The sequence below is a fragment of the Chanodichthys erythropterus genome, chromosome 1, assembly GCF_024489055.1.
Source record: "Chanodichthys erythropterus isolate Z2021 chromosome 1, ASM2448905v1, whole genome shotgun sequence".
Classification (NCBI taxonomy): Eukaryota; Metazoa; Chordata; class Actinopteri; order Cypriniformes; family Xenocyprididae; genus Chanodichthys; species Chanodichthys erythropterus.
In genome coordinates, this window is record NC_090221.1 from 9391371 (window position 1) to 9418451 (window position 27081).

Consider the following 27081-nt stretch of genomic DNA (forward strand, 5'->3'; position numbering starts at 1 on the left):
GTATATGAAAAATGTATTTAGATATCACTTACAGTATTTGAACTCATAGCACATTTTAGTTCATATTTCATGGTGTCTCAAAATAGCACAGTTGAGTACACTTAGATGTTCTTAAGATGATCTTAAGAAGTACTAAAGAAGAATTTTTAGTATATTAAGTACAAAATTAGTGCATGAAAATAGAGCACTTTAAGTACATTATAAAAATGTAATTTGTTTCACCTGGGATCACCTCATTATCATCACGTGCTTATCAGTTTCTGCCATCTTTGCCCATCAAACTGACAGTAATTTAAAGTCGAAGCTCATCTTACTTGCCCTTTAAACATCATATGTTGGCTCTCGTAAATGATACTGCCAAGTTTTTATGATAAAATCCTTGAAGGTAAATTATAGGACACTAACTCCAACGCAAACATGGCGCTGTTTTCTTTCAACTCCTGTTTTTCAACTCCAGACATTTGACGCTCTTAATCTTTTAATTTCAGAATATCTTAGAACATTTTTGTTGGTTTTTATGATACTTTATTATTTCACTTCCAGCAAGCACCATGTGACATTGTTGGTTAAAACATGAGGAATTGTGTGTACGCAAGGGCGTAGATTTGGTTTCAACTTTGTGGGGGTTGAACGTTGGTATGGTTGTATTGTATTGGGGGGGTTGTAACTGATGGATTTGAATATTACCTCCCCCCCACAAACTACGCCCCTGTCTGTGTGTACATCCCACATTTTCAAAAAAATTACAGTATTGTCAGTGTCCAGTAACAGAGAAGAATTTCAGGTGTTTCCCAAGAGTTGTAGGAGAGTTTATGCATATTTGTTTAGTAGACTAAAGTTAATATTTAGTAAAAAGTTAAAACGTATTCGCATTTAACCAATGAGTGGTTGGAAGTGCACTCAGAGAGGAGATTTTATCAGACGTTAATGCTCATTTGCTGGAACTGATTCTTTAGCAACATAAAAACTACACAGATATGATGGTAAATACTAAATAATATGATCTGTTTTTAGTTAGGGCAGACCATCATGAACATGGAAGATCAAGTGTCTGGAAAGCTAAATTAACAGGGCAAAAGGTCACTGCAAGACAGTCCTTTATCTGCTAGTGATCTGTTTGAGTGCCATGCCTCTGAGTTAAAGTTCACATTGAATATTCACACAATGGCTTTATGATGTTGACTGCAGTAATAAACTGCGAAGTTTGTGGTTAAATAATCTGTGAAATAGTTTTCAAATCCATTTGACATAGATTTAGTAGGCTATTATATATTGCTGGCATTAAGGATAATAAAATCATATTAAATACAATACAGGTATACAATTTACGTTGTGTATCCTGAAATAACAAAATATATATGAGCTGTGTAAAAACTGGGGAGATTAGTTTGCGGTTTTGGTACGGTAAGACCCACTTCCTTTGCAGTGCTGACCTGATGGTTAGTCCGAGAGGGAGTTACAGGAAAGTGCATAAATAGTACAGGAATTTGAGTGGGACAATGACTCAGTAATGTGATGTAAACCGTAGGTCACCAGAAATACATCTCAGATTCACTCTTCATCTCTGGCCTACATAATAATCTAATGACTGACAGATGAAGTCAGGAAAGCTAATGCAGAATACACACCTTCTCTCAACTCACGACAAAGCAGATAGTTAGAAAGAGCCAAGATCAGTCACAAACTACTGGAGGGACAATTTTTTGAGAGAGCGGAAAGAAAGTTGTGTATTTGTGATAAGCTAAGATGTAATAACCAGACTCACTGAGATGCATTATCCGGCGGATGTGAACTCATGCTGAACTTTCTCCAACTCCTTCTCTCTGTCTGTCTATCTATCCATCTGCAGTTATGTAAGACATGTCTCTGGACCTTTTTAGGACATGTTGATGTCATTACAAACTCTCCAAACTCATTGTTTTTGTCTGAGAGGCAACTCTATCCCAAAGCATAGTCCCTAAAGATCCTGTTTCTGTACATACAACCTTCTGTACCATATTTGTTTAAGTTTAAAGATGATCAAATATTGGCACTGAATAGTAATATTTGACTTAGATTAAAAAACACCCTTTAATCACTCTTTTTCTGTGACCTTATAAAACCATCACTATTATCCAAAGATAATACATAAGTTATCAAATTACAAAGTGGGAGGTGGGAGTATTCACGTAACGTTGACATCATAAATTAGAGCGTAGCTAGTTGGCCTTAAAAGTTTTATCATTTGATAAGAATAAAAAGCAAATAAAATGACATTTACACACAAAAATTTACAGTCTGTATTAAATCTCTGTGAAAAATCAGGTTACACCTTCAATGTTCAGGAAAAATGTGAACAGATATTGTTACCTGATTTTGCAGGTAATATTTACAGTTGATCCAGCCATGAAAGACTACTCTGGAAATCATTATATTTGTTCAAGTAAGCATTAAACCTACAGTACATGAGCTTATCTCCTTAAGTAAAGGGGAGAACAGCAATTAAATCCCTGGGGTAAACAGTAAAATAGGTATTCCTCTTAAAAGGACCAGCTGACTCCTTTAGCAAACAATTGGTTTATGTTCTTTTAAAAGGTAGTATATACAGTAGCTTGGGGTCTCTTATGAATAAATACAGTAATTAGGCTCAAAACAGGGATAACGACAAGCTGTAATACATTCACCAGACAAGGTATTGAACCACAACGTAACATTTCTTAGATAAGACATGGATGAATTTGCTATTATATACACAGTATCTACGGATGAGCATCAATATGCTCAATATAGAATAAACAATAAAAGAGTCTGTGTTTTTGTGATAGATATGATTTGTTTGGATTGTTAGATGCATGTATGTGTTTATTCCGCAGGACCACAGGGACAGAATGAACACTTACGGGTAGTGTGATGAGCATTATTATGAATGGAATTTAAACTTTTGAAATTGCAAAGGAGAGTAAAAAAATATGTATTAAGAATGCAAATATTGAACTTGTCATGAGTCTCCTGATATGACACCTGATAGTCTCTCAGGCTCTTTATGTTCAGTCCCAGATCTTGGGAAGGTTCTCCAAGATTCTTCGCCGATGAGATGGGTTAGACACACCCGCTGCACACAGCTCCTCATCAGTAATACCACTGCAGGAGAAAAGAACACACTTTTGGAAACTTTTGTTCAATAAGCAGTGTTGCTGCTTAGAGTCGTTAAATAAAGCACATGGCAGTGAAGATTTTAGATTTCTCGCCACATATGCCTCACCTGAAGTAATCAAGATCATCCCAGCCACTGCGGCTGAGGTCTAGCGTGTAACGCTGCAAACCCAGAGTGCTGAGCAGTTCCCACACTGTTTCTGGGGCTCCATGTAAGACAGACACCTGCAGACACACATTACCTTTGTATTTATCAAGTTAACCCATAAGCTAATCCTAAAGTCCATGTTTACATAGTTCACTGAAAAACATAATCCATAACAGAAAAATACCTGGCTCACCTCTTTCTCCCAGCTGTAGTTTCTTTCATTAGCTAAACCATAGTCATACCCATGATGCCTTTGCTGAGAAGACATTTCATGGAATTGGTACTTTCTGTCTACTGGCTGAAAATCCACCTCACTTAGTGATTTAGCAATTTGGAGAGCTGTAAGTGAGTTGTCTCCTGAAGCTGTAGTTGGCTGCTCAATCCAGGGTACTGAGGATTCGTGGATGGGAACCCTTGTGGATACATAGGGGTATAGCTTTGGTCCATTTTGCATTGGCCGGCCTTGATGCTGTCTGTGATAGTCCTTTCTGACTTTGTCTTTGAGTGGCGTCTGTATGTCCCGAGAAAAAACAGAATGGTTCATGTAGGAGTTTGTGAGTTTTTTGACTGATAATACTGAACCCTGTGTCATATTGTTCTTTTGGGGCTGTAACTGTAAAGATGGATTTGACGAAGGAGTGTGTCTCTGATTTGGGGGTGTATTAGGAACATCTGGACCTGGGAAAAGCTGATAAGAGGATGCGGTCAACGACAGTTCATTTTGAGTATCACAAGATGGCTTATAGGCTGCTAAGGAGCCAGGAATCTCAATCTCTGTGAAGTCGGATCTCCGAGCGGACCTTTTGCCATAGCTGTGACCTCCAGTCACTCTAGGGAGCTGTATCACAGCATCTTTGGCCCGTACTAATTGTGATTCTTTGCTGGATGAGGGAATTTCTTCGACTCTCTGCAACACAGGCAGCCCTTCAAAGATGAAGTACGCAGGATTGGTGTAGCTGTTTGGAGCTGCCGTATACGAGGCTGGTGGTGCTCTACAGTGGGAAGATGAAGTGCAAGTCATCCAACAGAATATGCTAGTGGAACATAAGGAGATCTGACAAGTGTGTCAAAATTGGCTAATTTTTAACTCACTGGGTGGGGAACGCACAGGAAGAAGGGCGAGACAAATGGTCCTTCGTCATTTCCTTCTCATCCTTTTCATTACAGAGCCACTCTGTAATGTGCAGAAGATATGGTGCATGGCAAACTGTTTAAATTTTGTAGGGTATTTAGTGTGCATCAAGTTAAGAGTCATATTTCAGTGAAGGTCATGATGCATCTGGACAAGATCAGGCAGCAAGTAGCCAAAAGAGGAAGCCATGGTAGATAAAAAAAGTAAAAACAGATCCAAAGCAGAGGAGGAACTAAAGCAGGAAGAAATTTAAGGGGGAAAAATGCAGGGCATATTTGAAAAAATTATATTTTAATGCCACGTGGATAACCCACCATAGACCCTTTCCCGGATCCTTCTGCGGTCTGGTGGTACATAGACCCTGATTCGTCCACGAATAGAGCCCATCTCCTCTCCTCTGTGAGTCAAGCATGTCTCAAATGGATCCGATGATTTCCCTGTTACGGAGTGAAGAGGCACACAGCACTCCCCTGTAATGGCATAACTCCCATTACATATACAATCAATATGACCACAATGATTCAGCAGAATTAAGGAGTTCAACAAAGTGCTCTTAATTCACCAAAAATAAGAGTATGTGTTATGTAGTTGGCTATGAAGTAATGGCTTCCAAAAACCAAACCACTGACATGATGAACTTGGCCATTTACCATATGACTCAATGCCATCACATGACTTCACAGACAGCAGCAAGTGCTGATCCCGGAGATGCTCTAGATCCGAGAAAACTGGGTGGAACTGAAAAACAGGAGGGGCAAATGAGATATTTGATTTGGTGTACCAACCAAAATTGTCAAATCATTATGAAACTAAGCACAGCTTCAAATGATCATACTGAGCCTAATGATCTGTATCACAACCTTGGGAAACTGTTTTGAAGACCAGCCAAGTTTGAGAAACCCTGGCACCTCACAGCACTGTGAGTCATTCTCGGCAGAACGGCGAAGCTCTAAACAGAAGGAGGAGCATAAAGTCACAAAAAAAAAAAAAAAAAGAAATGTCACAATTATCTCATGATCTCCTGATATTTCAAAAGGAAACAGACTAGTAACAAAGCATTGCATGATTGCTAGCCTGATTGATTATTGCACAAAAGATACCTTATACCTTCAAGACAGCGGGAGTGGAACTCGATGAAAAACTTGGCCTTGCTAGCCGTTTTCACTATGGCCTCAATCGTCTCTAGCTCAATGCTGGCTCTCTCTGAACCCGAGTCTACATCAACAGAGATGGAAAAAAAGGACTGTGACATGGTTATGACACTAAGTGAAACAGTAAACAAATAGTCAATTTTAAAAATCATTTATTCACCGTCTTCTGTTCCAAATGCCATAAGAATTTTGTTAATCTCCGAAACAAATACAAATACAATGCAACCAAATACAAATTCTCAGCTGCAGCGTGTTGAGCTCTCTTGGCCACAGTAATAAAGAGATTGTAAAAGAACCAATTTCATTAAGGATTTCATTTAATAAACCCTGATGAAAGCATATACATTGAACACATCAAATATGGTAAATGCATGATGTGTGAGAACAACTGAGATTTGTTTTGAGCTCTCAGGTTTTATTAAAATATTTTTATTTGTATTTCTAAGATGGTTTGGAATGGCATAAGGGTGAGTAACCAATGACAGAAGTTTGCGTTTTGGGTCCACTAACCATTGTTTTCTAAAAGCTGAAATAGTTTTAGGGCTTTCACATATTGCTGCTGTTAAAATGAACCAGCCTTGAAACCACCCGTGGAAAAAATGTGTTCAGTGGTAAAGGGAAATGGTAGTTCCTTAATGAAATGCATGTTCAGCAACCCTTAATATAACTTCTTTAAGTTATGAAATGACCTAAAGGTCAAAAACTTAATTCTCAGAGAGACAAGCTGAAAAGACTTCATACCTGTTCTTGTAAACTGTGATATTACACCAACTTCAAAAGTTGCAAAAACAGGAGAGTGATCACTAGTGAAGATGTCGTCTGTGCAACCTGATGATCAGAAACAAACAATCAATTTTAAATATTTGTTTTATTACTATACGCATTTTGTTGTCAGTTATGCGGGTAAACACTAGGCCTGATTTTCACTCGCCAGCAGTTTTGTGGAAATCTCAACAAATGCCTGATTGTCACATGAGTGACAATCGCTTAGTGTGTATTATCAAAGACGCGATCTGAGAAAAGTGCCATTCCTTTGTCGATGCCTATGAGATATTTAGAATGCTGGACCTGCCTGCGACTCAAGAGTCCTGCAGTGTGAAATGTATTTTGACTGGAAATTACATCAGTGAGAACCTATAGTCAATCCAAGAGCAAGATACAAGGCAAGTAAAGTTCAGGAAAGAGTTGCTTTAGACTTGACTGACAGACTTCAGCATTCTGACACCACAAGCTTCATGCTTTATAACCTTATGTCCGTTTTTTTGTTGCAATCATTCTGCTTATTGTACATAAAATACAAGTAGGTATATATCAGTAGTCCCATATTTATAATTGTGACCTCTTCTTACAATGTCAAACCATTGAAACAGATGTTTACATCTACCAATGTCAAAGAGAGAGAGAGAGAGGCCTATAAATATAATTACTATAGTAATTGTTCTGTTGGAACTGCTCTGTAGAGATAGATGCCCCTTTTTTACATTTGAGCCACTGCCCCAGAGGAAGTCTCTGCACGACTCTGTATACCAGTGGCCTGTTGCACAAAGGCAGTTTCAGTTTCTACACTGGTAAGTTTAGATTAGTTTGAGCAAACTTTGTTTTTTCTGGAGTAGGTTTATTCTAGTTTAGAACTTGATCAATCAGGTGTGAGTAGTGACCTGTATCTTATGCAATAAAGCCACTCCCCCTGCATCTCTCGTTCCAAATTAAATCAGTTTACAGTGAAAACATTTTAGAGACAAAATTGCTCATCTTTTGCTGTTAATTATTTATTATATTTAAATTAAGTAAATTATAATTATGTATAATTCATATGACATTCATAATTCGTAATTAAACAAACCTGAACCAGTTAATCAATGTGTTGAGACAAGTTGGAGCTAAACTCTGCAGGACAGTGGCCCTCCAGGGTAGCATTTCCCAAAAGCTTCGTAAGCCTAAGTTGATCGTAGCTCCATTCAACTACGATCAACTTAAGATTACAATGCTTTTGGGAAACGCAGCCCAGGACAGAGTTTGGACACCCCTGCTGTATACACTGGATTAATATTGAGTTTCTGCCGATACATAGTCCTGATCTGATACTCTTCTTTGTGCTTGGTGCACTTTTGGTGCCTTAAGTATGCTAAATTAAAGTTATTAAAATCAATCCAATGTAATTAATAACTTTAATGTATTTTGCACCAAGCACTAGGAAAATACATGTATTAATTAGACCAATCTTTTTACCTTTTTATGTATCTTTAAAAAATTAGGACCAGTCAACTTTTCTAGTCTAGATACTACTTTATGCAATCGGCCACAGGACTCGGTTTTGGCAGATACTCAATATTAAATGACTCCGATAGGATAGGTGGCAAAAAAACAAACAAGGGTTCGGACCAGGCAATCGAACCAAGTGTAAAAGCACCCTTAGTCAAAGGCCCTGTTTACACCTGATATTAAAATGCATTTTGGTTTCTTGGAACACTAAATACAGGTGTAAATGGGGTCTAAAACATTTTGAGCTTGTCCACTTTCGACCACTTCCAGAGGTAGTCGAAAACGCATTCGACCAGATTACTTTCGTAGTGTAAACGCGAATGCATTCAAATGCATTCAAACAGCCACAAAAGATGCCTACTTTTCACTTACTGTTTAATGTGTAAACATTATGGGAAGCACGCTAGTCAGACTTTGTCATCTGAAGACCAAAGTTTGGTTAGAAGATGAAAAATGAACCAAAATGTTACCATTCCTGATTTCTACCATGCAGTCACTGTGTTCAGCATTGCCTTGTGGCTATCAGAGCAGAAACAAAAGTTGCTGCTCTCTGTGTTTTTCTGTCATCTGCGGTCGTGTTCATATGTAAGTTGCATGACCATATTTCATCCATTAGACAGAAAGATCTGAAAAAACCCATACATTTACACCCATAGACCCTCACCTAGAAGAAATCAGGATAGAAGTGGTTGAAAGTGGACAAAAGAGACGGATTAAAATACCAGTTGTAAACGGAAATGTGTCTCCCTCGTCTACTTGTGATGCAATCGACCAAAATGCATCTTAATACCAGGTGTAAACAGGGCCTAAGATTTTAATGGACATGCCACAAAGTCCTACCTATCGGTTCTATTCATCCAACTATCAATTGGTGTGGATATTTATGTAATGTGGAGATTTTTTATATAATGAGACGGCAAGCATACAAACCATCCTCTGAATTGTACATCAAATTCCCATCACATTGAATGCTGCCATTCAAATAGATAATTAAAACACGAATGTAAGGAAGTTATAAAATACTAAGCATTTGGAGTATGTTGGAGGCATTTGCTGAGGAGACTGAATTCACATGTTTAGAGCAGACAGACAGACAGGATATGACTCTGATTGTGGACCACAGACCAACAATCATACCCAGAGTAAACCTTTGCAGTGCAGTGTAGCTACACACATCTCATTCCAACATGCTACAAAAATAGCAGTCCAATGTTTTTTTTCTTTGCTCAAGCTAAAGTGCAAACCAACAAAGGAGTTTGTCTAGCCACTTTGAGTATTAATAAGACATTGTAATGCACTAAACAATTGCAAACATTATGGCTGCTACATTGTTCCTGTTTTTATTTGATTTGCAAAGTGCTTATGAGAATAAGAAGTGAAAGAAATACAAAAAATATACCATATGAGGTACAGGTAATGTGAGACTCTGGGTAGGACTTCCACAGAACTCTGTCACACCATGAGGGCCCATTGACTTGCACCTAAAGAAAGTTTATATAGTTTTAAATAAAGAAAGGTTTGAAATTGTAATCTTCTATGTTGTCACACATGATAATACCAATCATAACACCTGTTTTGATTCATAGGCTAAAATAGAAAGTAGATTATATAGTCCTTAATAGAAAGTCATTTCAGTAACAATAAAAGCTGACAGAATAAATGAAATAGAAAGTCTTACCCCACTGGACTTGTATTTCTGCCATAGATAACAGTCTCTAGAACCACGTTCATATCGATAGGTGGGTGGAAACAAAATCTTCTCCTCCTCTTAACAGAGAGAGCAAGAACAAAATAAAATGTCTGTTAACGCTTTTTTTGGCTCACATGTTGCTGCATAGCCTCATCTATTGATTTCATGTGTGTATGGTGTCTGTGGGTGTGGAAGAGCAGCCACTGTTCTTACTAAAGTTAAAAAAGGCCTTTCTTCTGTGCCGCTCTCTGGTCAATTGGTCTGCACACATCAGCTCCTCGAATTCTCGCTTTGAAACATGCTTCAATATGTCCTGCAAAAGAAAGGCCTCAGTCAGGGACAGCTGACCTTCAATGTATGATATAAGTGAGCACAAGGATTTACAGAACAACTAAAATGATTCAATGTGCTTAATGGGGTCTCCTTGGAGCAATGTTTAAATGGCTATAGATCACAGTTAATAAAAAGCAGTGAGCAGGAACAAGTAAAACTGGAGTGACTAATAATATCTACACAGAATTAAACTATAATATAAGCTGTGTAACCAGTGCATCCAGGTCCAGGCGGTAGTTCAGGTCTCCACACCAAAAGAGATGATTGAAACGAAGGCTAATGTCAAAAGTGCTGAGCTGCTTTTCTCCAAGAGACAAAAGTCTGAGGATGTCTTGGAAGTTGTGGTTCCTCCTAAGAAAAGAAAGAGGAACAATGCAAAACAGACACTCTCACTTACACTATCGTTCAAAAGCTTGGTGCCAGTAAGGTTTTTGAAAGAAGTCTCTTATGCTTACCAAGGCTAAATTCATTTGATCAAAATGACTATAAAAGAGTAATATTGTTAAAAAGAAAAACTCTACAGTATCAGATGATCCTTCAGAAATTGTTCTAATGTGCTAATTTTGCACTGCCAAACATTTCTTCCTATTATTATCAATGTTTAAAACAGTTTTTTGTGGAAACAGTGATACATTTTTTAGGATTCTTTGATGAACAGAAAGTTCAAAAGAACAGCGTTTATTTGAAATGGAAATCTTTAGTAACAGTGTAAGTCTTTACTGTCACTTAATGCGTCCTTGATGAATAAAAGTATTCTTTTCTTTCAAAAAAATCTTACCCCAAACTTTTGAACGGTAGGTTATAAGATGTGTCACTCGTATTGTTTTGAATGGGAGAAAGTGTAACGCGCAATATGGCGGAATAAGTCCCGCCTTCTAAATAAGAGCCAATCACCGACTGGTAAAGTCATCGCGTCACTTCAGCGGCCGTTAGAATAACCGGTTTCTATAGAAACAGTCAGACGCGCGCCTTCAAAGAGAGACGCGCATTTAGGTCTGAGCATTCGCATTAGCTTGATCCAGCCCGATAAATAGTTTTTTTTGTCATGATTCGAGCGTTTAGAAACTAAATTTATGAGCCGGTTGTTGTTAGATTTCATTGGCGATTTCAAATATCAAATTTAATCGTAAGGTTGGCGAACAGTTTTGGAGAATTTGATGTTTCCCCATTCAAAGAGATAGGGCATGATGCCCAGGATGCCCGAGAGGTGTTTCAAAGATGGCAGCCGAGTGAAATGACTTGTCTTAAAGGGACTTTGGTTACAGTAGATTATAGTAATATTTGTGTAATATTTTAGAATATTGTTTTTATTTGTTGTTTTTGTCTCCTAGCAACGAGGTGCATGTTTCCCCTTATGAAAAATAAGTTTATTCAAGTGTGCTATTAGTATACTTCTTTTAAACTAAGGTGTGTGGCAGGAAGTTTTGACACAAATCAACCCGGGTTCAAATCTGCTTTTTTGCCGAACTCCCTTTTCCCATCACATATCAAATCGGAAAGGCATTTATTTTCAATAAAAATGAAGAAAATATTCGAAAAGTGGAAATAAAGTGTCTAAAGGTGGATGGGGTAGGCTTTACTGTCCCAATAAGGCGGCACCCATTTAATAATTTTTAATGAATATAATAATTTTCTCTCTATGTTATTATTGCATAGCCTACCGTTTAATGTAGCCTACATCAACAATCAGGTGCAAATACTATCTGCCACTATTTAGAAGTATAAATAGCATCTAACTACAATTTACACTTATTGCAAAGAAAATGTTTTTACATACTGTAAATAGAATCTAAAGCTATTTAAATAGCAGCTATTACTAAGACAATAGGCCTATGCTATTTTTACTTAGTGTAAATAGAATGTAGTTTCTATTTATACTACTTAGCCGCTGCCATAAATATATGTGTGTGAATACCTGAGTGCTTTATCACTACCAGAAGTCAGATGGCAGTTCACAAAGCCCATTGAGGTGCCATTAAAGAGAAGAGAAACTCCTACTGCTCCCTTATTTCCTGTAACCACCAAGACAAAACATTTATTTATCACTTGGTTTGTTTTTCTTGGCTACAAGCAAAAGGATATAAAGGAGGTGAGAAAATAAGAGCTAGTTAGTTACTGATTGTGTTTGTTTGTTTGTTTGTTTGTTTGATTGATAAAGAAGAGTTGTACCAAGTGTGTTTCCCAGACCAGTTTTTACACTAGCAGTGTTTACTTGACTGATGCGTGCTTCATGCTCTGGTTTCACAAACACAGCCAGTCTGATATTCCAAAGGGACTGTACTGCCACCTACAGGAGAAACACAAAACACACACACAATCTCCTCTAACCTTTGTAATGCACTCAAATGTAATATAATTAAATGATTAATAGAGCTACGTGGTCACTTAAAGGGTTAGTTCACCCAAAAAAGAAAATTCTGTCATTTATTACTCACCCTCATGCCGTTCCACACCCGTAAGACCTTTGTTAATCTTCGGAACACAAATTAAGATATTTTAGTTGATATCCAATGACTCAGTGAGGCCTCCATAGCCAGCAATGACATTTCCTCTCTCGAGATCCATAAAGGTACTAAAACATATTTAAATCAGTTCATGTGAGCACAGTGGCTTATTATTAATATTATAAAGCGACGAGAATATTTTTGATGGCCGATTCCAAAACAATGATTCAGGAAGATTCGGAGCATAAATGAATCAGTGTATCGAATCTGCTGTTCGGAGCGCCAAAGTCACTTGATTTCAGCCATTGGCAGTTTGACACGCGATCTGAATCATGATTCAACACACTGATTCATTTATGTTCCGATGCTTCATGAAGCAGTGTTTTGAAATCGGCCATCACTAAATAAGTTATTATTTAGTTTTTTTGGCACACCAAAAATATTCTTGTCGCTTTATAATATTAATATTGAACCACTGTACTCACATGAACTGATTTAAATATGTTTTTAGTACCTTTATGGACCTTGAGAGAGGAAATCTCATTGCTCCCTATGGAGGCCTCACTGAGTCATCGGATTTCAACTAAAATATCTTAATTTGTGTTCCGAAGATTAACGAAGGTCTTACGGGTGTGGAACGGCATGAGGGTGATTAATAAATGACAGAATTTTCATTTTGGGGTGAAGTAACCCTTTAAGAAGAAGAAACACAGGGTTCTGGTCTATGAAGATTTAGATTTTTATATGTTAGACCTGTTTGAAGTTGATGTTGGTTGTGCTCCGAAGCGTGGCTCTGATGTGTTCAACCCACTCTCTCTCACTCTGCGGGTTGTCCTGAGTGCCCACTGCATAGATATCATGAGGCAGAGAGGCAATGGACTCATCTGGGGTGAGACCCAGACCACAGCTAGTGACCCAAGTCTGCAGTGAAGCAGGAGGTGGAGTGTCCCCTGCAGGCAAAATACAGATGCAACAATAAAATATTTTGCTGTAGCTGTTGAGGCCATAACATCTTTTATGACTAATTGTATATTGATACCCATATTCCAGGTGCCCACAAACACAGAGATGACATCAAGCTCAGACTGCTGGGAGTGAGAAGCCTTCATAATCTGCAGCAGCCGACAGAAGGCTTCACGTTTCTGAGAAAGATGCATCAGTACTTTAGATTTAGGTCATTTAAGGTAAGCCAATTCCAGTTTTTTTTTCTCTCACCTTCATGCTCTCGAACACCAGCTCTCTTGGTGGGTTGTGATGACTGTCAATGACCATCTTCAGTTTGGCAGAGCCTCTCTGAAACTTTACCAACTGCACGACTAAAACAAACGTATTAGACAGCATTTATTAATTTTGCATGGAGACTAAACTGTCATGTTTTTAAGGTAAGGTAAACTCACTCCTGTCATGTGTGACAGTCTCCACGCCAAATGAGCCAGACTTCTTGTCGAATAGCAGCACTCCTGCATCTATGTCTACTGACACCGTTTGCCTGCCATACCTGACCACCTTGACCTTGACATTCAAACACATGCACATAAATAAATGCAAACACTTTCATAATTAATATGTCAGCACTTTGAGGAAGATGACAGACATTGTGCTACCTGAAAGCTGTGGACAGGATTGGGTCGGGCATGCTTTTTGGTAGCTGTAACTGCTTCAGGAGGAGTGGCTGGTTGCAAAGATAAGTTGTGATTGGTTACAGCTTCTTGTAAAGCTTTGAGAACCTGAAAAAGACATGCTATTGTTATCATTATCATTACAAACAGAAATGCAGAAGGATGACATGTATGTGGTTTGTGTGTGTTTGTGCATGCTGTTTTTATATTTCATGTGTGTCTCTACCCTCTTCTCCAGAGAAGACAACAGGTTACAGAGGGTCGTGAGCTTCTGAAGTAGATTATCCATGTTTTCTTCAGGGCTCTTCCCTGTATTCTAATGAAGGGAGAGGTAATGAGAAAACAGGAATATATGAGGAAAAGGTGGAGAATTAATTAGTCCCAAAACTTGCTTCCTGGAAGACACTGTTGTCTTTGCACTGCAAGCTCTGTATGATGCTGTTGCTAAGGTGTGCTGTGAGGTTGCAAAGGTGTTCTGGGTGGTTGCTATATCATTGTTTACTGGCACAAGTCAAAAGAGCTCAAGGCTCTGATCCCTAATAGGGTCTAAAGGACTGAGCTGGAGCCCACTAGGGGGCCTAAGGGATCTGCAGGATGACTTAAAATAATTTAATGTCCCCCTGTAGTGAAAATCACATTTTTAAAGTTGTTTATATATCTATGTGGTGTTTTTAATATGCTTTAAGACAAACCATGTGCAAATTCATAAGTTAACATCATTGCTGAGTATTTTCTATTTAAAACTGTAGTGATCGAAAGGCAGTTTCAAAAACGCGGTTTGAAATCGCTGGTGCTTGTGATGTCACAAACTACCATGTAACCAAACATGTCAATGTGCCCACGGGCTTTAGCATATCATGAACTATGAACTATGTCTCGAAAAGCCAGGTTATCCTGGTATATTTTTCTGTTGATATGAAAAAATGGGTAGATTTAGCAATATGGCGGGTGTATGATGTATATAATGATGTTATGATGAACTATATGCTATACCTTTCTCCGTTGACATTCTAAGGTGTTTTTTGTGTACATTAGCAACACATTATTAGCAGCTGTTTGATAATTTAGTCAAGCAAAACGCTAATCATATTAATTACCATCATGTGTCCAACATTGTAAAAAGCGATACCACTGTGCAGCGTTTACCTCAGTAAGTTGACCGAGTGGATCTCTGAGCTCATGCGAGTGAGTGGAGGCAGGGCTAATTAGCATATTCATAGATTTTCACATTTTCAATTCAATTCACATTTATTTGTATAGCGCTTTTCACAATACATATCGTTTCAAAGCAGCTTTACAGAGAATGCATGTCAAAATTACAATATTAGAAGAATGCAGTTAGCAAATAATGTAATAATTTGTGCAGTTAATTTACAAATACTGTTAGCATTTAATTTTAAGGTAGAAGCAATGAGCTCCTGGGAAAATGAAATACATCAACAATAATTAGGATATATAGAAATTTGTGAATGTGCATGGTGCATCTTCTGAGATCCGCATATAGTAAATGAAGCAAGGGTGTAGTTACATTCAAGCTATTTTAAAGCATGAAGATTTTTTTTTACAGGAAAAAATGTTTAAATGTGTCATTTTCGTGATCAAAGATGAGTTTTAAAGGAATACAATTATTGACTACAGGGGGACTTTAAATTTATATTTTAAAGGGCACCTATTATGCAAAATTCACTTTTACATGGTGTTTGACCATAAATGTGTGTTGGCAGTGTTTGAGCAAAACCACCCTAGAATGAGAAAAATCCACCCAGTGTTTTTTTTACAATCTCAATAATTCATAAGCACTGTCTCAGAACGCCCTGTTCTAAGATTGTTCTCACTGTGACGTAGAATTGCGCTAAGCCCCACCCACGTGGTTTGATTGACAGTCTGGTTTTGGCATAGACCCCGCCGTCGGTGATCTGTCAACCATCCTCCATTGTTTCAACGACAGCCGGTTGTGGGATGTAATAATGAACATAGTAGTTTTCACTTTCTTCCGACATCAGAGCCACTGAAAACGCAGTGGAAAGGCGCCACTCAAAATTCCAAAATACGTTTATGTTTGCGCGAATCATTTTTTGACTGACTGTTTTGAGAACCAGGGTCAATTCAAAGCAGGTCTTGCTTCAAAGTTAATCCTCAAGTGTGGATCGTTGCCTACTGTTCGCGATCCAACGTCACCTCCAGAAGAAGTAAGTGTATTTAATGTTTTTTGAGCAAATAGTCATTTCAGTCGATGTCGGACAATTCAATAACAAATGCGTCTAAAGTTGTTGTCGTCGTAGAATGTCTGTGTATATAATTTAAACCTTGTTTGTATAGTGTGTATCTAACGTACTTAGCAAACGTTATCACAGTATTTGTGTTTGTAGTTTCAAAAAATTGCGCGAACGTTATCACAGTGTGTGTGTGTGTGTGTTGCACATCCATAATTGCAAAGGGGACGCGATTAAAACTCTATAAGTACATAAATGTATCAAATAACCATTCAGCGACGTCCTGCTCCATTCTCAATCTATGTTCTCAATTGTGTTTCTTCTGCCGGAGTCTCTTCATCATCTGGGTCTGATTCCGGTTCAAACATGTACGGCTGAATGCCATACAAAACAGCGGGTCTCTCACTCTCAGCCATTGTTTATTGCCATAGGCATGCAAGTTACGCCCTAATCCAAAGGCAGGGCGGGGATATGCAGCTCATTTATATTTAAGGTGGTACACACCAAAACAGCTCTTTTTAAAACAGGCCCCAAAAATGACATTTTCAAATGGTTATAATAAATTAACTGTGGGGTATTTTGTGCTGAAACTTCACAAATACATTCTGGGGACACCCAAGACCAATATTACATCTTGTAAAAAGGGGCATAAAAGGTGCCCTTTAAGAATAACACAATTGGTTAACATTTATCAGTATATTACTATAATATAACTTTATTGAAATGCTAATAACAATCAAGATGTACTGTAAACTGAACTATAAACTATAGTCTTTTCTCAAAACACAAAATGAATTGTGGTTAATTAATATATTAACACTCCTAGTTTCTGTTAATATAAAAAGTTTGAAAACAAGGAACTTTATCACAATTACAACGTAAATAGCCTTCGATCAAAAATTTCGAGAACCACTGGTCTAAGGGATTTTTTCCACCCATTTAAAGGTGCCCTAGATTCAAAAATTGAATTTACCTTGGCATAGTTGAATAACAAGAGTTCACACTGAGTTTCAAACTCCATTGTTTCCTCCTTATATAAATCTCATTTGTTTAAAAGACCTCCGAAGAACAGGCGAATCTCAACATAACACCGACTGTTACGCCCCCAATATTTGCATATGCCAGTCCATGATCCCAACTTTATGAAAGGCATTACACAAGGGCAGCCAGTAACGTCTGGATCTGTGCACAGCTGAATCATCAGACTAGGTAAGCAAGTAATAACAACAGCGAAAAATGGCAGATGGAGCAATAATAACTGACATGATCCATGATAACATGATATTTTTAGTGATATTTGTAAATTGTCTTTCTAAAAGTTTTGTTAGCATGTTGCTAATGTAGGCTACTGTTGATTAAAGTTACCATCGTTTATTACTGTATTCACGGAGACAAGAGCCGTCGCTATTTTCATTTTTAAACACTTGCAGTCTGTATAATTCATAAACCCAACTTCATTCTTTATAAATCTCTCCAACAGTGTGTAATGTTAGCTTTAGGCACAAAAGCACTATCAAACTCGTTCAGAATCAAATATAAACACCCAAATAAATACTATACTCATATGACCCGAAGCATGCATGCAGCATACATGACGAACATCTTGTAAAGATCCATTTGAGGGTTATATTAGCTGTGTGAACTTTGTAAATGCACTGTATTATAGAGTCGCGAGCTCAGTGGGCAGGGAGCATGAGATTTAAAGGGCCAGCAGCCCCTGAATCGGTGCATAGTTAATGATGCCCCAAAATAGGCAGTTAAAAAAAATAATTTAAAAAAATCTATGGGGTATTTTGAGCTGAAACTTCACAGACACATTCAGGGGACACCTTAGACTTATACTACATCTTGTAAAAAACGTTTACCTACGTTCACCTTTAAACATCCACCAGTAAAGATAAGTCAGTCAGACCACTTATAATAAATGTACATGTAATAAAACTTTGAATCTGTGGTTCTGCCACACAGCGTGCAGTCCTTTATAATAATGTTGCATGTAAAGCAAATGTATTAAACTAAAGACATAGGATTGACTGAAAAAAGCTGCTTATTAACCTTATGTTTGTGTAAAACCACAAAGGGATGTACCTGCATTGTGGGGAAGGTGAGATGGCCGCTTGGATGATCAAACACTTTCGCCAAAGTCTCCAAACTAGACAGCGTCTGGTCAATCTCGCTGTGATAAACAAATCAGGGATAACTTTTTGCCAGGACATGTAACAGTCATTATTCAAATGTTTTTCAAATAATTGCAGCAGTGCATGAAAGGACGTGATGTTAGAGAAACGGCACCTGTGCAGACTGACGCATGCGCGGCCGAGGATACACTGAAAGTGTTGCAGTCCTGACGCACCCCCTTTCACATTCTCCAGGTCTTTACACACATTACCATGAAGATACTCATCTAGTAATGTGACGATCTCACAGCCTAAACTGCAGAGGTAAACATTGGTACAATGAGCTGTAAGTGCCGATAGTGTTTTCACACATTAATAAACAAGCACAGACCGTGTTATATGATGTGATCCAAAAGTTTAATATTGATCCATAGGTCATGTGTGAATGAATGTACCTATTTGGGCTGAGCTCCTGAAGCCTCTGCAGCAGTAAATGAGGGGCTGCTGAACTGGAAGGTAAAGGGTGGCTTGTAGGGGACATTGCACGTGGTGGAGGGGTGGCAAATGTTGAACCTGGCTTCTCATCATCTCCATCTTCAATGAGAAGACATCTGTATGTAAGCTTAAAAATTTGAATGTTGACTTGTGCATGTGGGTACCCGTGTCACAGCGCCCTCACACAAAATTTAAAGGGATAGTTCACCCAAAAATGAAAATTCTGTCTTGATTTACTCACCCTGAAGTCGTTCCAAACCTGTATTAGTTTAATTCTTCTATTGAACACAAAAAAAGATATTTTAAAGTATGTTGGTAACCGGACAGTTAATGGCACCCATTGACTTCCATAGTATTTTTTTTTCCCTCTTCGTATGGGTGCTGTCAACTGTCTGGTTACCAACATACTCAACAGAAGAAAGAAACTCATAGAGGTTTGGAATAACTTGAGGGTGTGTAAATACTGACAAAATTTTCATTTTTGGGTGAACTATCCCTTTAATATACACTTTGCTAACAGGGCTGCAGATGAAATGGTCGCAAATGCGACAAGAAATAAAAATGTTTGACAGCAAGTTTAAATCTAGACAATAAAACTTTGTATGTCAGTCAGTTTCATCAAATATCATCCGTGCATCACAGTATTTTCTGCAACAACAACAACAAACACAGCGTAAGTCATGATTTCCGATTCGTAAACAAATGACAGCTTCTTTTTAATTAACCTATCAAAAAAGATTTACAAAGCAGCCTCGAACTCGCGGTTTGAATTAGATTGTGAGTAATTCAGAACCGGACTGTTACTGAGTTCACAACAGACCTTATTCAGAACAGCGCCATGACAGGTATGAAAGCGATGCTGTGAGGGATTGTTGTTGGATGTTCGTGTGACAATATAATTAAAGACAAATATTCAAAGCAAAGTTTTATTATTATAATCAGTATATTAAAATATACTTCATACTAAAATGTCCTTTCATCACAGCACAAGGCAGTGAGTGTTGTTAAAGCATTTCAGACAAAAATGAAAATTCATTTACCCAAGCATTTACCCAAATGCTTAAGTAGGAAGATGTGCATTCAATGAACTGAAACGCTTATAATCAAACATATATTCATCAAGCAGTTATTTGTGCATTATGCTTTATGTCTCATCTTACCTGAGCTCTCATCGTTGGGCTCTGATTCACGCATAACAGGGTAAAGCAAAGGGGCCACCAGACCTTTGCGTGGGTTTTGATACCCCAAAACTAAATCACCAAGAGTACGGAAACAATTCACCTGCACTCCCTGCGTGGCCTGAAACAAAAACACACACAACCCAACACATAAAGGCAAACAGATTAAAAATATACAGCAGGACAGCATAAGGAATTGAATTACAAAATTTCACAGTTCTAGGGAGGTTGGAAAGGAAACATTGGTGTATTTAAAGATTAACAGGAAAAATCATACCATCAAAAGCAAATTGTGTAAACTTTTTAAAATATTTTACTTTTATACTTTTTTGATCACAACCTTTTTATTTATATTTCAGAATTGACTACCCTTTTATTAAACTACAAATATTTGGAATTCTGACAGACCTATTAAACTTGCACAGCAAAAAAAATAATTTGAGACTCTATCTCCTGAGTAAACTAAAAAAGGAAGGCAGAAAATGCAGAACTGCTAGGTTTGCCACAACAAGAATTTGTTCTAGGTAGGGTAACTCCCGAAACATTTCAGTTTTTCCGCTTTATGGACCAAAGATACAATTACATTACGATGCCCTCATTCTAGCGTCTGCCAAACTACATACCACAAACAGCCACTAGCCAGCTTCCCACTGTGCAAACAAGGGCACACACACACATACTTAAACCATCAGGCATCATGACAAATAAAATAACCCGCTCTTTAAATGGCTTTTTTTAGAAGCTTGTATTTTCAAAGTATGGTCGATGAAACCATTTTGGCAAAAACGTTCAATTATTTCCCCTAAAATCTCTGTATAGCAGCATGTTTTCCTTCCAAGAGTGCAGCTCTTGAAAAGCGATTTAAAGAAATCAGACACTGGGAGGGGAGAATATTCAGAAAATGACTCTGTTTTACAATAGAAAGCAACACTTGTGTTATTGTATTAATTATGTGCTTCAGATAGGAAACGCTTCAGAAAAGTCACCTTTAAAAACACAAACCCTTTTCGAAGAGTGTTTCTATATGAAACACACTAACATGCCTTATCCATAAGTTAGTAAAAAGACCCACAATGCATCTAGCACTGCTGCATGCCCAGAAACAATTATGTCACACATATTGTAATCTCCACACAGACAGACAAACCCATTCCAGTCATTCCCCACTGGATCTGAAGCGTGGGTGCAGGAGGAATCTGTGTGAAACATTTTATTGACAGCAAGTGCCACTGAGGTCATTTTGAAACCTCGCAGCTGCATGCTTCAGACAGCAGACAAGACTGCTTCTTTTTTTTTTCTTCTTTATAAGAAGTGAAAGTAACAATGAATGTCAAGTAATTTGCATTTGAAATTGAAGATTCATTATATTCTCACCTGCACAGCCAATAATCCATCTGCATCAGGGAGGATTCGGTATGTATGAACATGTCGCTGGAACCTATGTACAAAACAGACAGACTGTTGAATCAAAGACAATACAGTAAAATAAATATTCTGTAAGCCATAGTTTACCCAAAAAAGAACATTCTGCGATGTCTATCAAAATGTGACTGTCTTCCCCTTATATGGAGCACAAAAGGAAACATCAGGCAGGATGCCACAATGAAAGTGAATGGTAATCATGACTGCTGAGCTAGATTTTCAGTGATTTAACAACTTAAACTACAGTATGTTTCTCACACAAAGCTATCGTATGGATTCATAAGACTTGAAAATTAGTACACAAGTAATGTACCACACAGCAAAATCCCCAGAGTTAAATCAACTCTTCTCAGAGTACATATGTAAATAAATAGTGTTAAAGTAACACTGAAGCAGAGTTAAAGTTAATGAGATAATTAAGCAATTAATAAGGCTGTGACTTAAGTCGTGTGTAGTTCTTGTGTTTTTTCTTATTTCTTCAGTGATTCTGCTTGTTAACAGCAGGTGTTCATCACTAATGCGCAATCATTATTTCATTAATTGCTTAATTATCTCATTAAATTTAACTCTGCTTCAGTGTTATTTTAACACTTTTTAGAGAGGGACCATATGTACTCTGAGCAGAGTTGATTTAACTCTGGGGATTTTGCTGTGCACATTTATAATGATTGAGTGTTGAGTGATGAGTGTTTAGCGGAAGAATGAAAGTCATATAAGTTTGGAACAACCTGGACTCATCCAGGGTGAGTAAATGATGACAGGATTTTCATTTTGAAGGGTGAACTAATCTTCTGCAGAGTTGAAAAATAAAACTAAGGATAATATTTTCTGCAATTATTCATCTGTGGCCACATAAATAGAGATACTTCACACACAAAAAATGAAAAGTCTGTCATTTACTCACCCTTGTGTCATTCCAAACCTTTTGTGGAACATAAAATAAGATATTTTGAGAAATGTCAGTGTTTAGTTTTGTTTTTTTGTCCTTACAATGGAAGACAAAGGCAACCAAATCTGTTCTTTTGTGTTCCACAGAAGAAGAAAATGACATGGGGATGAGTAAATGATGACAAAATTTAAACTTTGGGGTGAACTATCCCTTTAAAGCACTTCTTCATCTAACTTCTCTTATATCTTATTAAGCTCTTATCTTCAGTAAAACTCTCACAGAAATATCTTATCAAAGAAATATGTAAATTGTAACAGCTTTAAATCAACATTTTCAGTGACAATTCAGTCAAGTCATCTTTTACTGATGGAAATTCAGCTACGGTACAAATAGTGTGGTACACATAAATAGGTCATTGTGTGGCTTAATGAAACAAAAGTATGCACATTGGACCATGGTTACCATTGGGCAGGGTTATAAATTCTGAAAGTAGGGTAAAACCTCATTAATACCATGGAAGACCACAGTAAAATAAAATTCAGCCTGTGGTCATCAGTATGTGTTATAACAAACAAGATTATATTTCTGTGCTCATCAGAGGTTAGATAAACCAGAATTTGTGCTCATTTGCATTTGGCCACATAACCAGACACACATATCCTGAGCCCAATGAAACACAATTAGAAAGCTCATTGTTTCCAGGTAATCTAAAACAAGAGAAGAAAGCACAGAGAGGAAGTGAGATGTGTCTGTGTGAGTAGATGTTTTGCATGTGAGCTGTTTCAGGGAGAAGAGATGAGGTTGAGAGCAAGGGGAAAAAATCAGCCAGAGCCAGACAATAAGCAAAAAGGAGAATAAATGAGAGAGAATGAAAGAAAGAAAGTAGGGAGAGCAGTGGAAGCTGGAGGGCTCAGCCTTCAGGAATGTGTCTGGCTATGGGCCGCAATGGAGAAAGAGCAGTGCGGTCACTGGAGCCTGTTCCCTCCTACAGGGGCCAGAGACAGGAGGAAAACTGAGGCCTGAACAAAGCTGACCAAGTGGGGCTAAAGGGGCTGCTGTAGACTGAGTCTCATCTCCTGGAGCTCATATGCACTGAGATAGACAGCACTAAACTATCTGAAAGGTAGCCCTAGTCACAGTCCTGCCAAAGATCTGCTGAAACCTGATGGGGAAGGCAGACGCGTGGCTGTAAAAGCCATCTCATAAGCACAGACTATAGAAAAGGGCTACAAAAGCTCATTGACTTCTTGAAAATACCTGGTAACTATTGCGATTTATGTGAAAATGCCAGTGTGCATCACCCGGAAGTACTGTGGATAGACAATTGGGTGTGGTGCCAAACTCATTCTGGGTAAAGTCATCAAATTGCTAGGAAATGTGTGACTAATAACAACAATATGTGCTTTACAATCAGCTCAAAATATCGTCCGACTGGGTTGAATCATAGTCTGAAGCTAAAGAAAACTTGAAAATTATTTTCACTTATTTTGATAAATGAATTTTACATTTATTTTGATTTGTTATCACAACATTTTCTTTTGTCAAATCAACTTCAATAATTAATGTGGTTCAGATAACATAATATTTTGAGTTCCTGTTGATTAAACCAATCGCCTTCATTGTATTAACTCAAATTTTTAATTCCAGTGAACTCAAAATTTTAAGGCAACCTGGCAACTTACTTTTTTAAGTTCAACCAACAATTCTTTTTTACACTGTGCCTATCATACACTATATGATTTTCTGTCAACTCCGATGGCCCAAAATCTGCAAACTGGCTCTGACTTTTGGCAACTAGTGTCGACTCGTCAGACTGCAAATCTAGGCAAAAGTTGTGTAGTGTATTCCAGCATTAAGGTGTTGTACTTACAGAAGACACAAGGCATAGGCTCCAGGCACAGATTCGCTGTCCCTCACCAAGAAGCTGCCATCTCTCCCAGCATGGGCCAGCAGCTCTTCGGCTTGCACGCGGCTGATGTCCCGATGGTACCATGCCGCTGCTGTCATGGTGCTTTCAAAAGTATCCTAGCAGAGTCTAACTTCCAAAAAACAGGTGTGAATCTGAGCGGTTGAATACAAGTTAGATGGAAGATCTCATGCTGTTGATCGCCAGTGATGCTAAAACCAGAGGTCCACACTGTCATCCCCTCTCTGTCAGAAACTGAGCATGCAAAGTCAGATCCAGCAGCGTTACAGCCTCAAAAAGCCTTCTTGTTTACACTGTCTAATACATTTGCCCTCCCATGAGCAGGATGCGTATTTGGCCAGAGGGCAGATCCAGGACTGGCCTCCTCCTCTTGTGAGTTGTTCTGACTCCACTTGTGAGAGCTCATGACAGAGCGCCCATACACATGCTGCCCACCCGCTGACAAAAGCTCCCTATTGTCTGGCAGCGAACATCATCTGTGCAAATGCTTCCAAGAAGAGGAACCAAAAGTGAAGAAAAGCACCAGCTCCAGATCATGTAGACATAAAAAAAAAAGTCAGTGGAGTAGTACCACCACAAATTCAAATACTTTTCCACTCGGTTGGTTTCGCCTTATAAGGGCAAGGCAACACCCCTCTAAAGAACTTCAGCTGATGTCTGCAGACTCCCATAGAGGACAGTTAACTACACCCAGAGGTTGGCCAACAAGCTTTAGGGTAAGAACCAGACCTGGACTCCATACGTAAAAATGATTGTGAAGGGAAAACCACATGAGGGTCGTCACATAGACGTAAAATCGGACCCTCTGCAAATGGAAGGAAGTGCTTCACAGCTCCAGATGGCAGGGGAGGAAGAAAGAGCAGAGAAAAAAAAGAAAACACTAACCTGAATTCCTCTAAGTGACCTCATGTCATCGGTGGTGCATGAACCTGAACACAGCGCTTTAGGAACTTTCAGTCTCTCTCATTCTGACTTTCTATCCCTCCCAGTGATCTTAAGAAAAACATCCTGTCCCATTCACAGTCATATTGTAACTAAATCAAGGTCACATGCTTTGAATCGGTCTCTACAGCTCTCTCCCGGTCATATGCTCGCAGCTTCAGATGATCTAGGTTACTGTGCTATGCTTCCAGTTGTTTTTCTCTCACTCCTTGTTGGCTTTCCAGCTCTCTTTCTCTATTCCTCTAGCCTTTCTCTCCGTCTCCCTCTCTGCAGGAAGTGAAGAACACAAGCTCCACCATATGGATACGATCATCCCCCTTTCTCTGCGTCTCTTGTTTTGTTCTTCTCCTCCTCCTGCCCTCTTTTTCTCTGCTCTTTCTGTTTCCAGCTGTTTGACTAACACCATCCCTCACTACTCAGCAAAAAACAGTCTGAAAACCTCTCAACCACAAATAGAGCACTCCACCCCCAAAACTCTATTTGTTGTGAGTGGGCTATAAAAAGTCATTGTTTTTCCACTATTAAGTAGCTATGATGGAAGTAAAGCGGTCCCAAGAAGTTTCTACTGCACCCTTCATCCGTAATGTTGTCTGTTCAGTGTTGTGACAATAGATCACACAAGGTCATATGAGGGTACAGGTTATTGAACATATAGGAGCATTCAGAGGTGCCAACAGCACCTCCGTTGTGAAGCACTGATGAAGACAAATGATCTCGGAATGTAAATAATCTCTATTTTTATCCCCATGAATATGTAAACCTGAAAAGTTGCAAACTTTTCCCCCTCTGCTCTTGTTGTGGCTTTATGGTTCTGATTTACATTAAAATTTTGCATTTAAAGGCTGTTCGCAACCTGCTGTAGTTTCATAACTTAATGATTTTATTCATTGCAAATTGATTGGATAGTGAAAAGTGTTATGTACCAGAATGGAGCCATTGAATGCATTGAGTTTGTACAACGTCTTCTAAATGGCTGTTCGTTTAGGGATAACATTATCAAATAGCCTAGTACATGATGTCATCAGAAAAAGAAAAGTCACTTCAGAGGATGAGCAATTTAGTTAAAGATTATGAGGAGAAATTTGATTTATATCTTGCCTTTGATGTAGGGATGAGCACAGGGCTGGACTGGGACAAAAAAAATTAACCTTGGCATGGTCCAGACGGCCCACCACTACGATCCAGAATCGGACACCGCACATACACTGTTGTTCAAAATACACACACACACCCAAAAATATAATAAAGAGACAAAATACATAAACATGGCTTTTAAGTTTTTCAGGTGGGTCTAACAGTAGTATTTGTGTAAGAAATACTACAGAAATTAAAGTAATAAAACGTAAAATAACACTTGTTATACTTAATTGTAAAAATTAAATACAGATTAATGCTTACAATTAAAGTTACAAAAGTTATTCAGTGAAAAGCTCTTTTGTTCTTTGATTAACACAACAGACAGCAGCAGGAATGTTAGGCTGCTGTCACTTTAAGAGTTTATGTACGAATCCAATATACTGTTACACAACATGCGATTCCTTTCTCAACTGTTAACATTCCAAAACTGACAGTGTTTACCTGAATATTCGCCAGGACGTGCATTTTGACATTGTGTGTATTTGGCCATTTAATTGCAATAAGCCAAGAAAAAGAACTCAGTTTGGTACTCGCAAGCTGTTTGAGAGGCGGCTTTATGTGCGCACCACTTACATACATTATACACTTATATACATTTGGTGTGACTGCAAAACCTGCAGGAATGAGTAAAATTATGCACAGTACCTGCAACCACATGCCAAAATTCGTGCCCTGTAACAACGCTATTTAGCCAGAATGAATGAGAAGAGCGAAGAGAGGAGGCGGGTGTGTGTCAAACTGTCTAAGAAAAGAAAGAGCAAGAATTCACAGCTAGTATTAGTGTATTGATACAGCAGAAAATGAGTACTGGAAATGGTTCAGATATTTGAGTATCCATACATATCGAACA

The 27081-nt window shown here is 38.3% G+C and overlaps 1 protein-coding gene across 3 annotated transcripts; it reads right to left on the reverse strand.

Moving 5' to 3' along the window:
• Positions 1-2210: 2210 nt before the first annotated feature.
• On the reverse strand, positions 2211-25385 carry inppl1b (inositol polyphosphate phosphatase-like 1b). Of its 3 annotated transcripts, none has more exons than XM_067387003.1 (27): positions 24096-25385; positions 21289-21352; positions 19897-20035; positions 18697-18835; positions 18417-18557; positions 18213-18300; positions 14138-14227; positions 13897-14019; positions 13690-13804; positions 13508-13608; positions 13332-13434; positions 13046-13242; positions 12018-12135; positions 11764-11860; positions 10061-10199; positions 9729-9828; positions 9504-9592; positions 9225-9306; positions 6305-6391; positions 5520-5627; positions 5273-5361; positions 5063-5150; positions 4727-4882; positions 4373-4454; positions 3474-4272; positions 3242-3357; positions 2211-3120 (listed from the first exon to the last, which is right to left on the reverse strand). In XM_067387003.1, exons 1-27 carry the CDS (start codon positions 24230-24232, stop codon positions 3027-3029), a joined length of 3681 nt encoding a protein of 1226 aa, XP_067243104.1. In that variant the 5' UTR covers positions 24233-25385; the 3' UTR covers positions 2211-3026. The 3 variants fall into 3 exon arrangements, with proteins under 3 accessions (XP_067243104.1, XP_067243096.1, XP_067243089.1); XM_067386995.1 differs by having other exon boundaries at positions 21289-21372; XM_067386988.1 differs by having other exon boundaries at positions 5042-5150; positions 21289-21372.
• Between the last annotated feature and the right edge of the window lie 1696 nt (positions 25386-27081).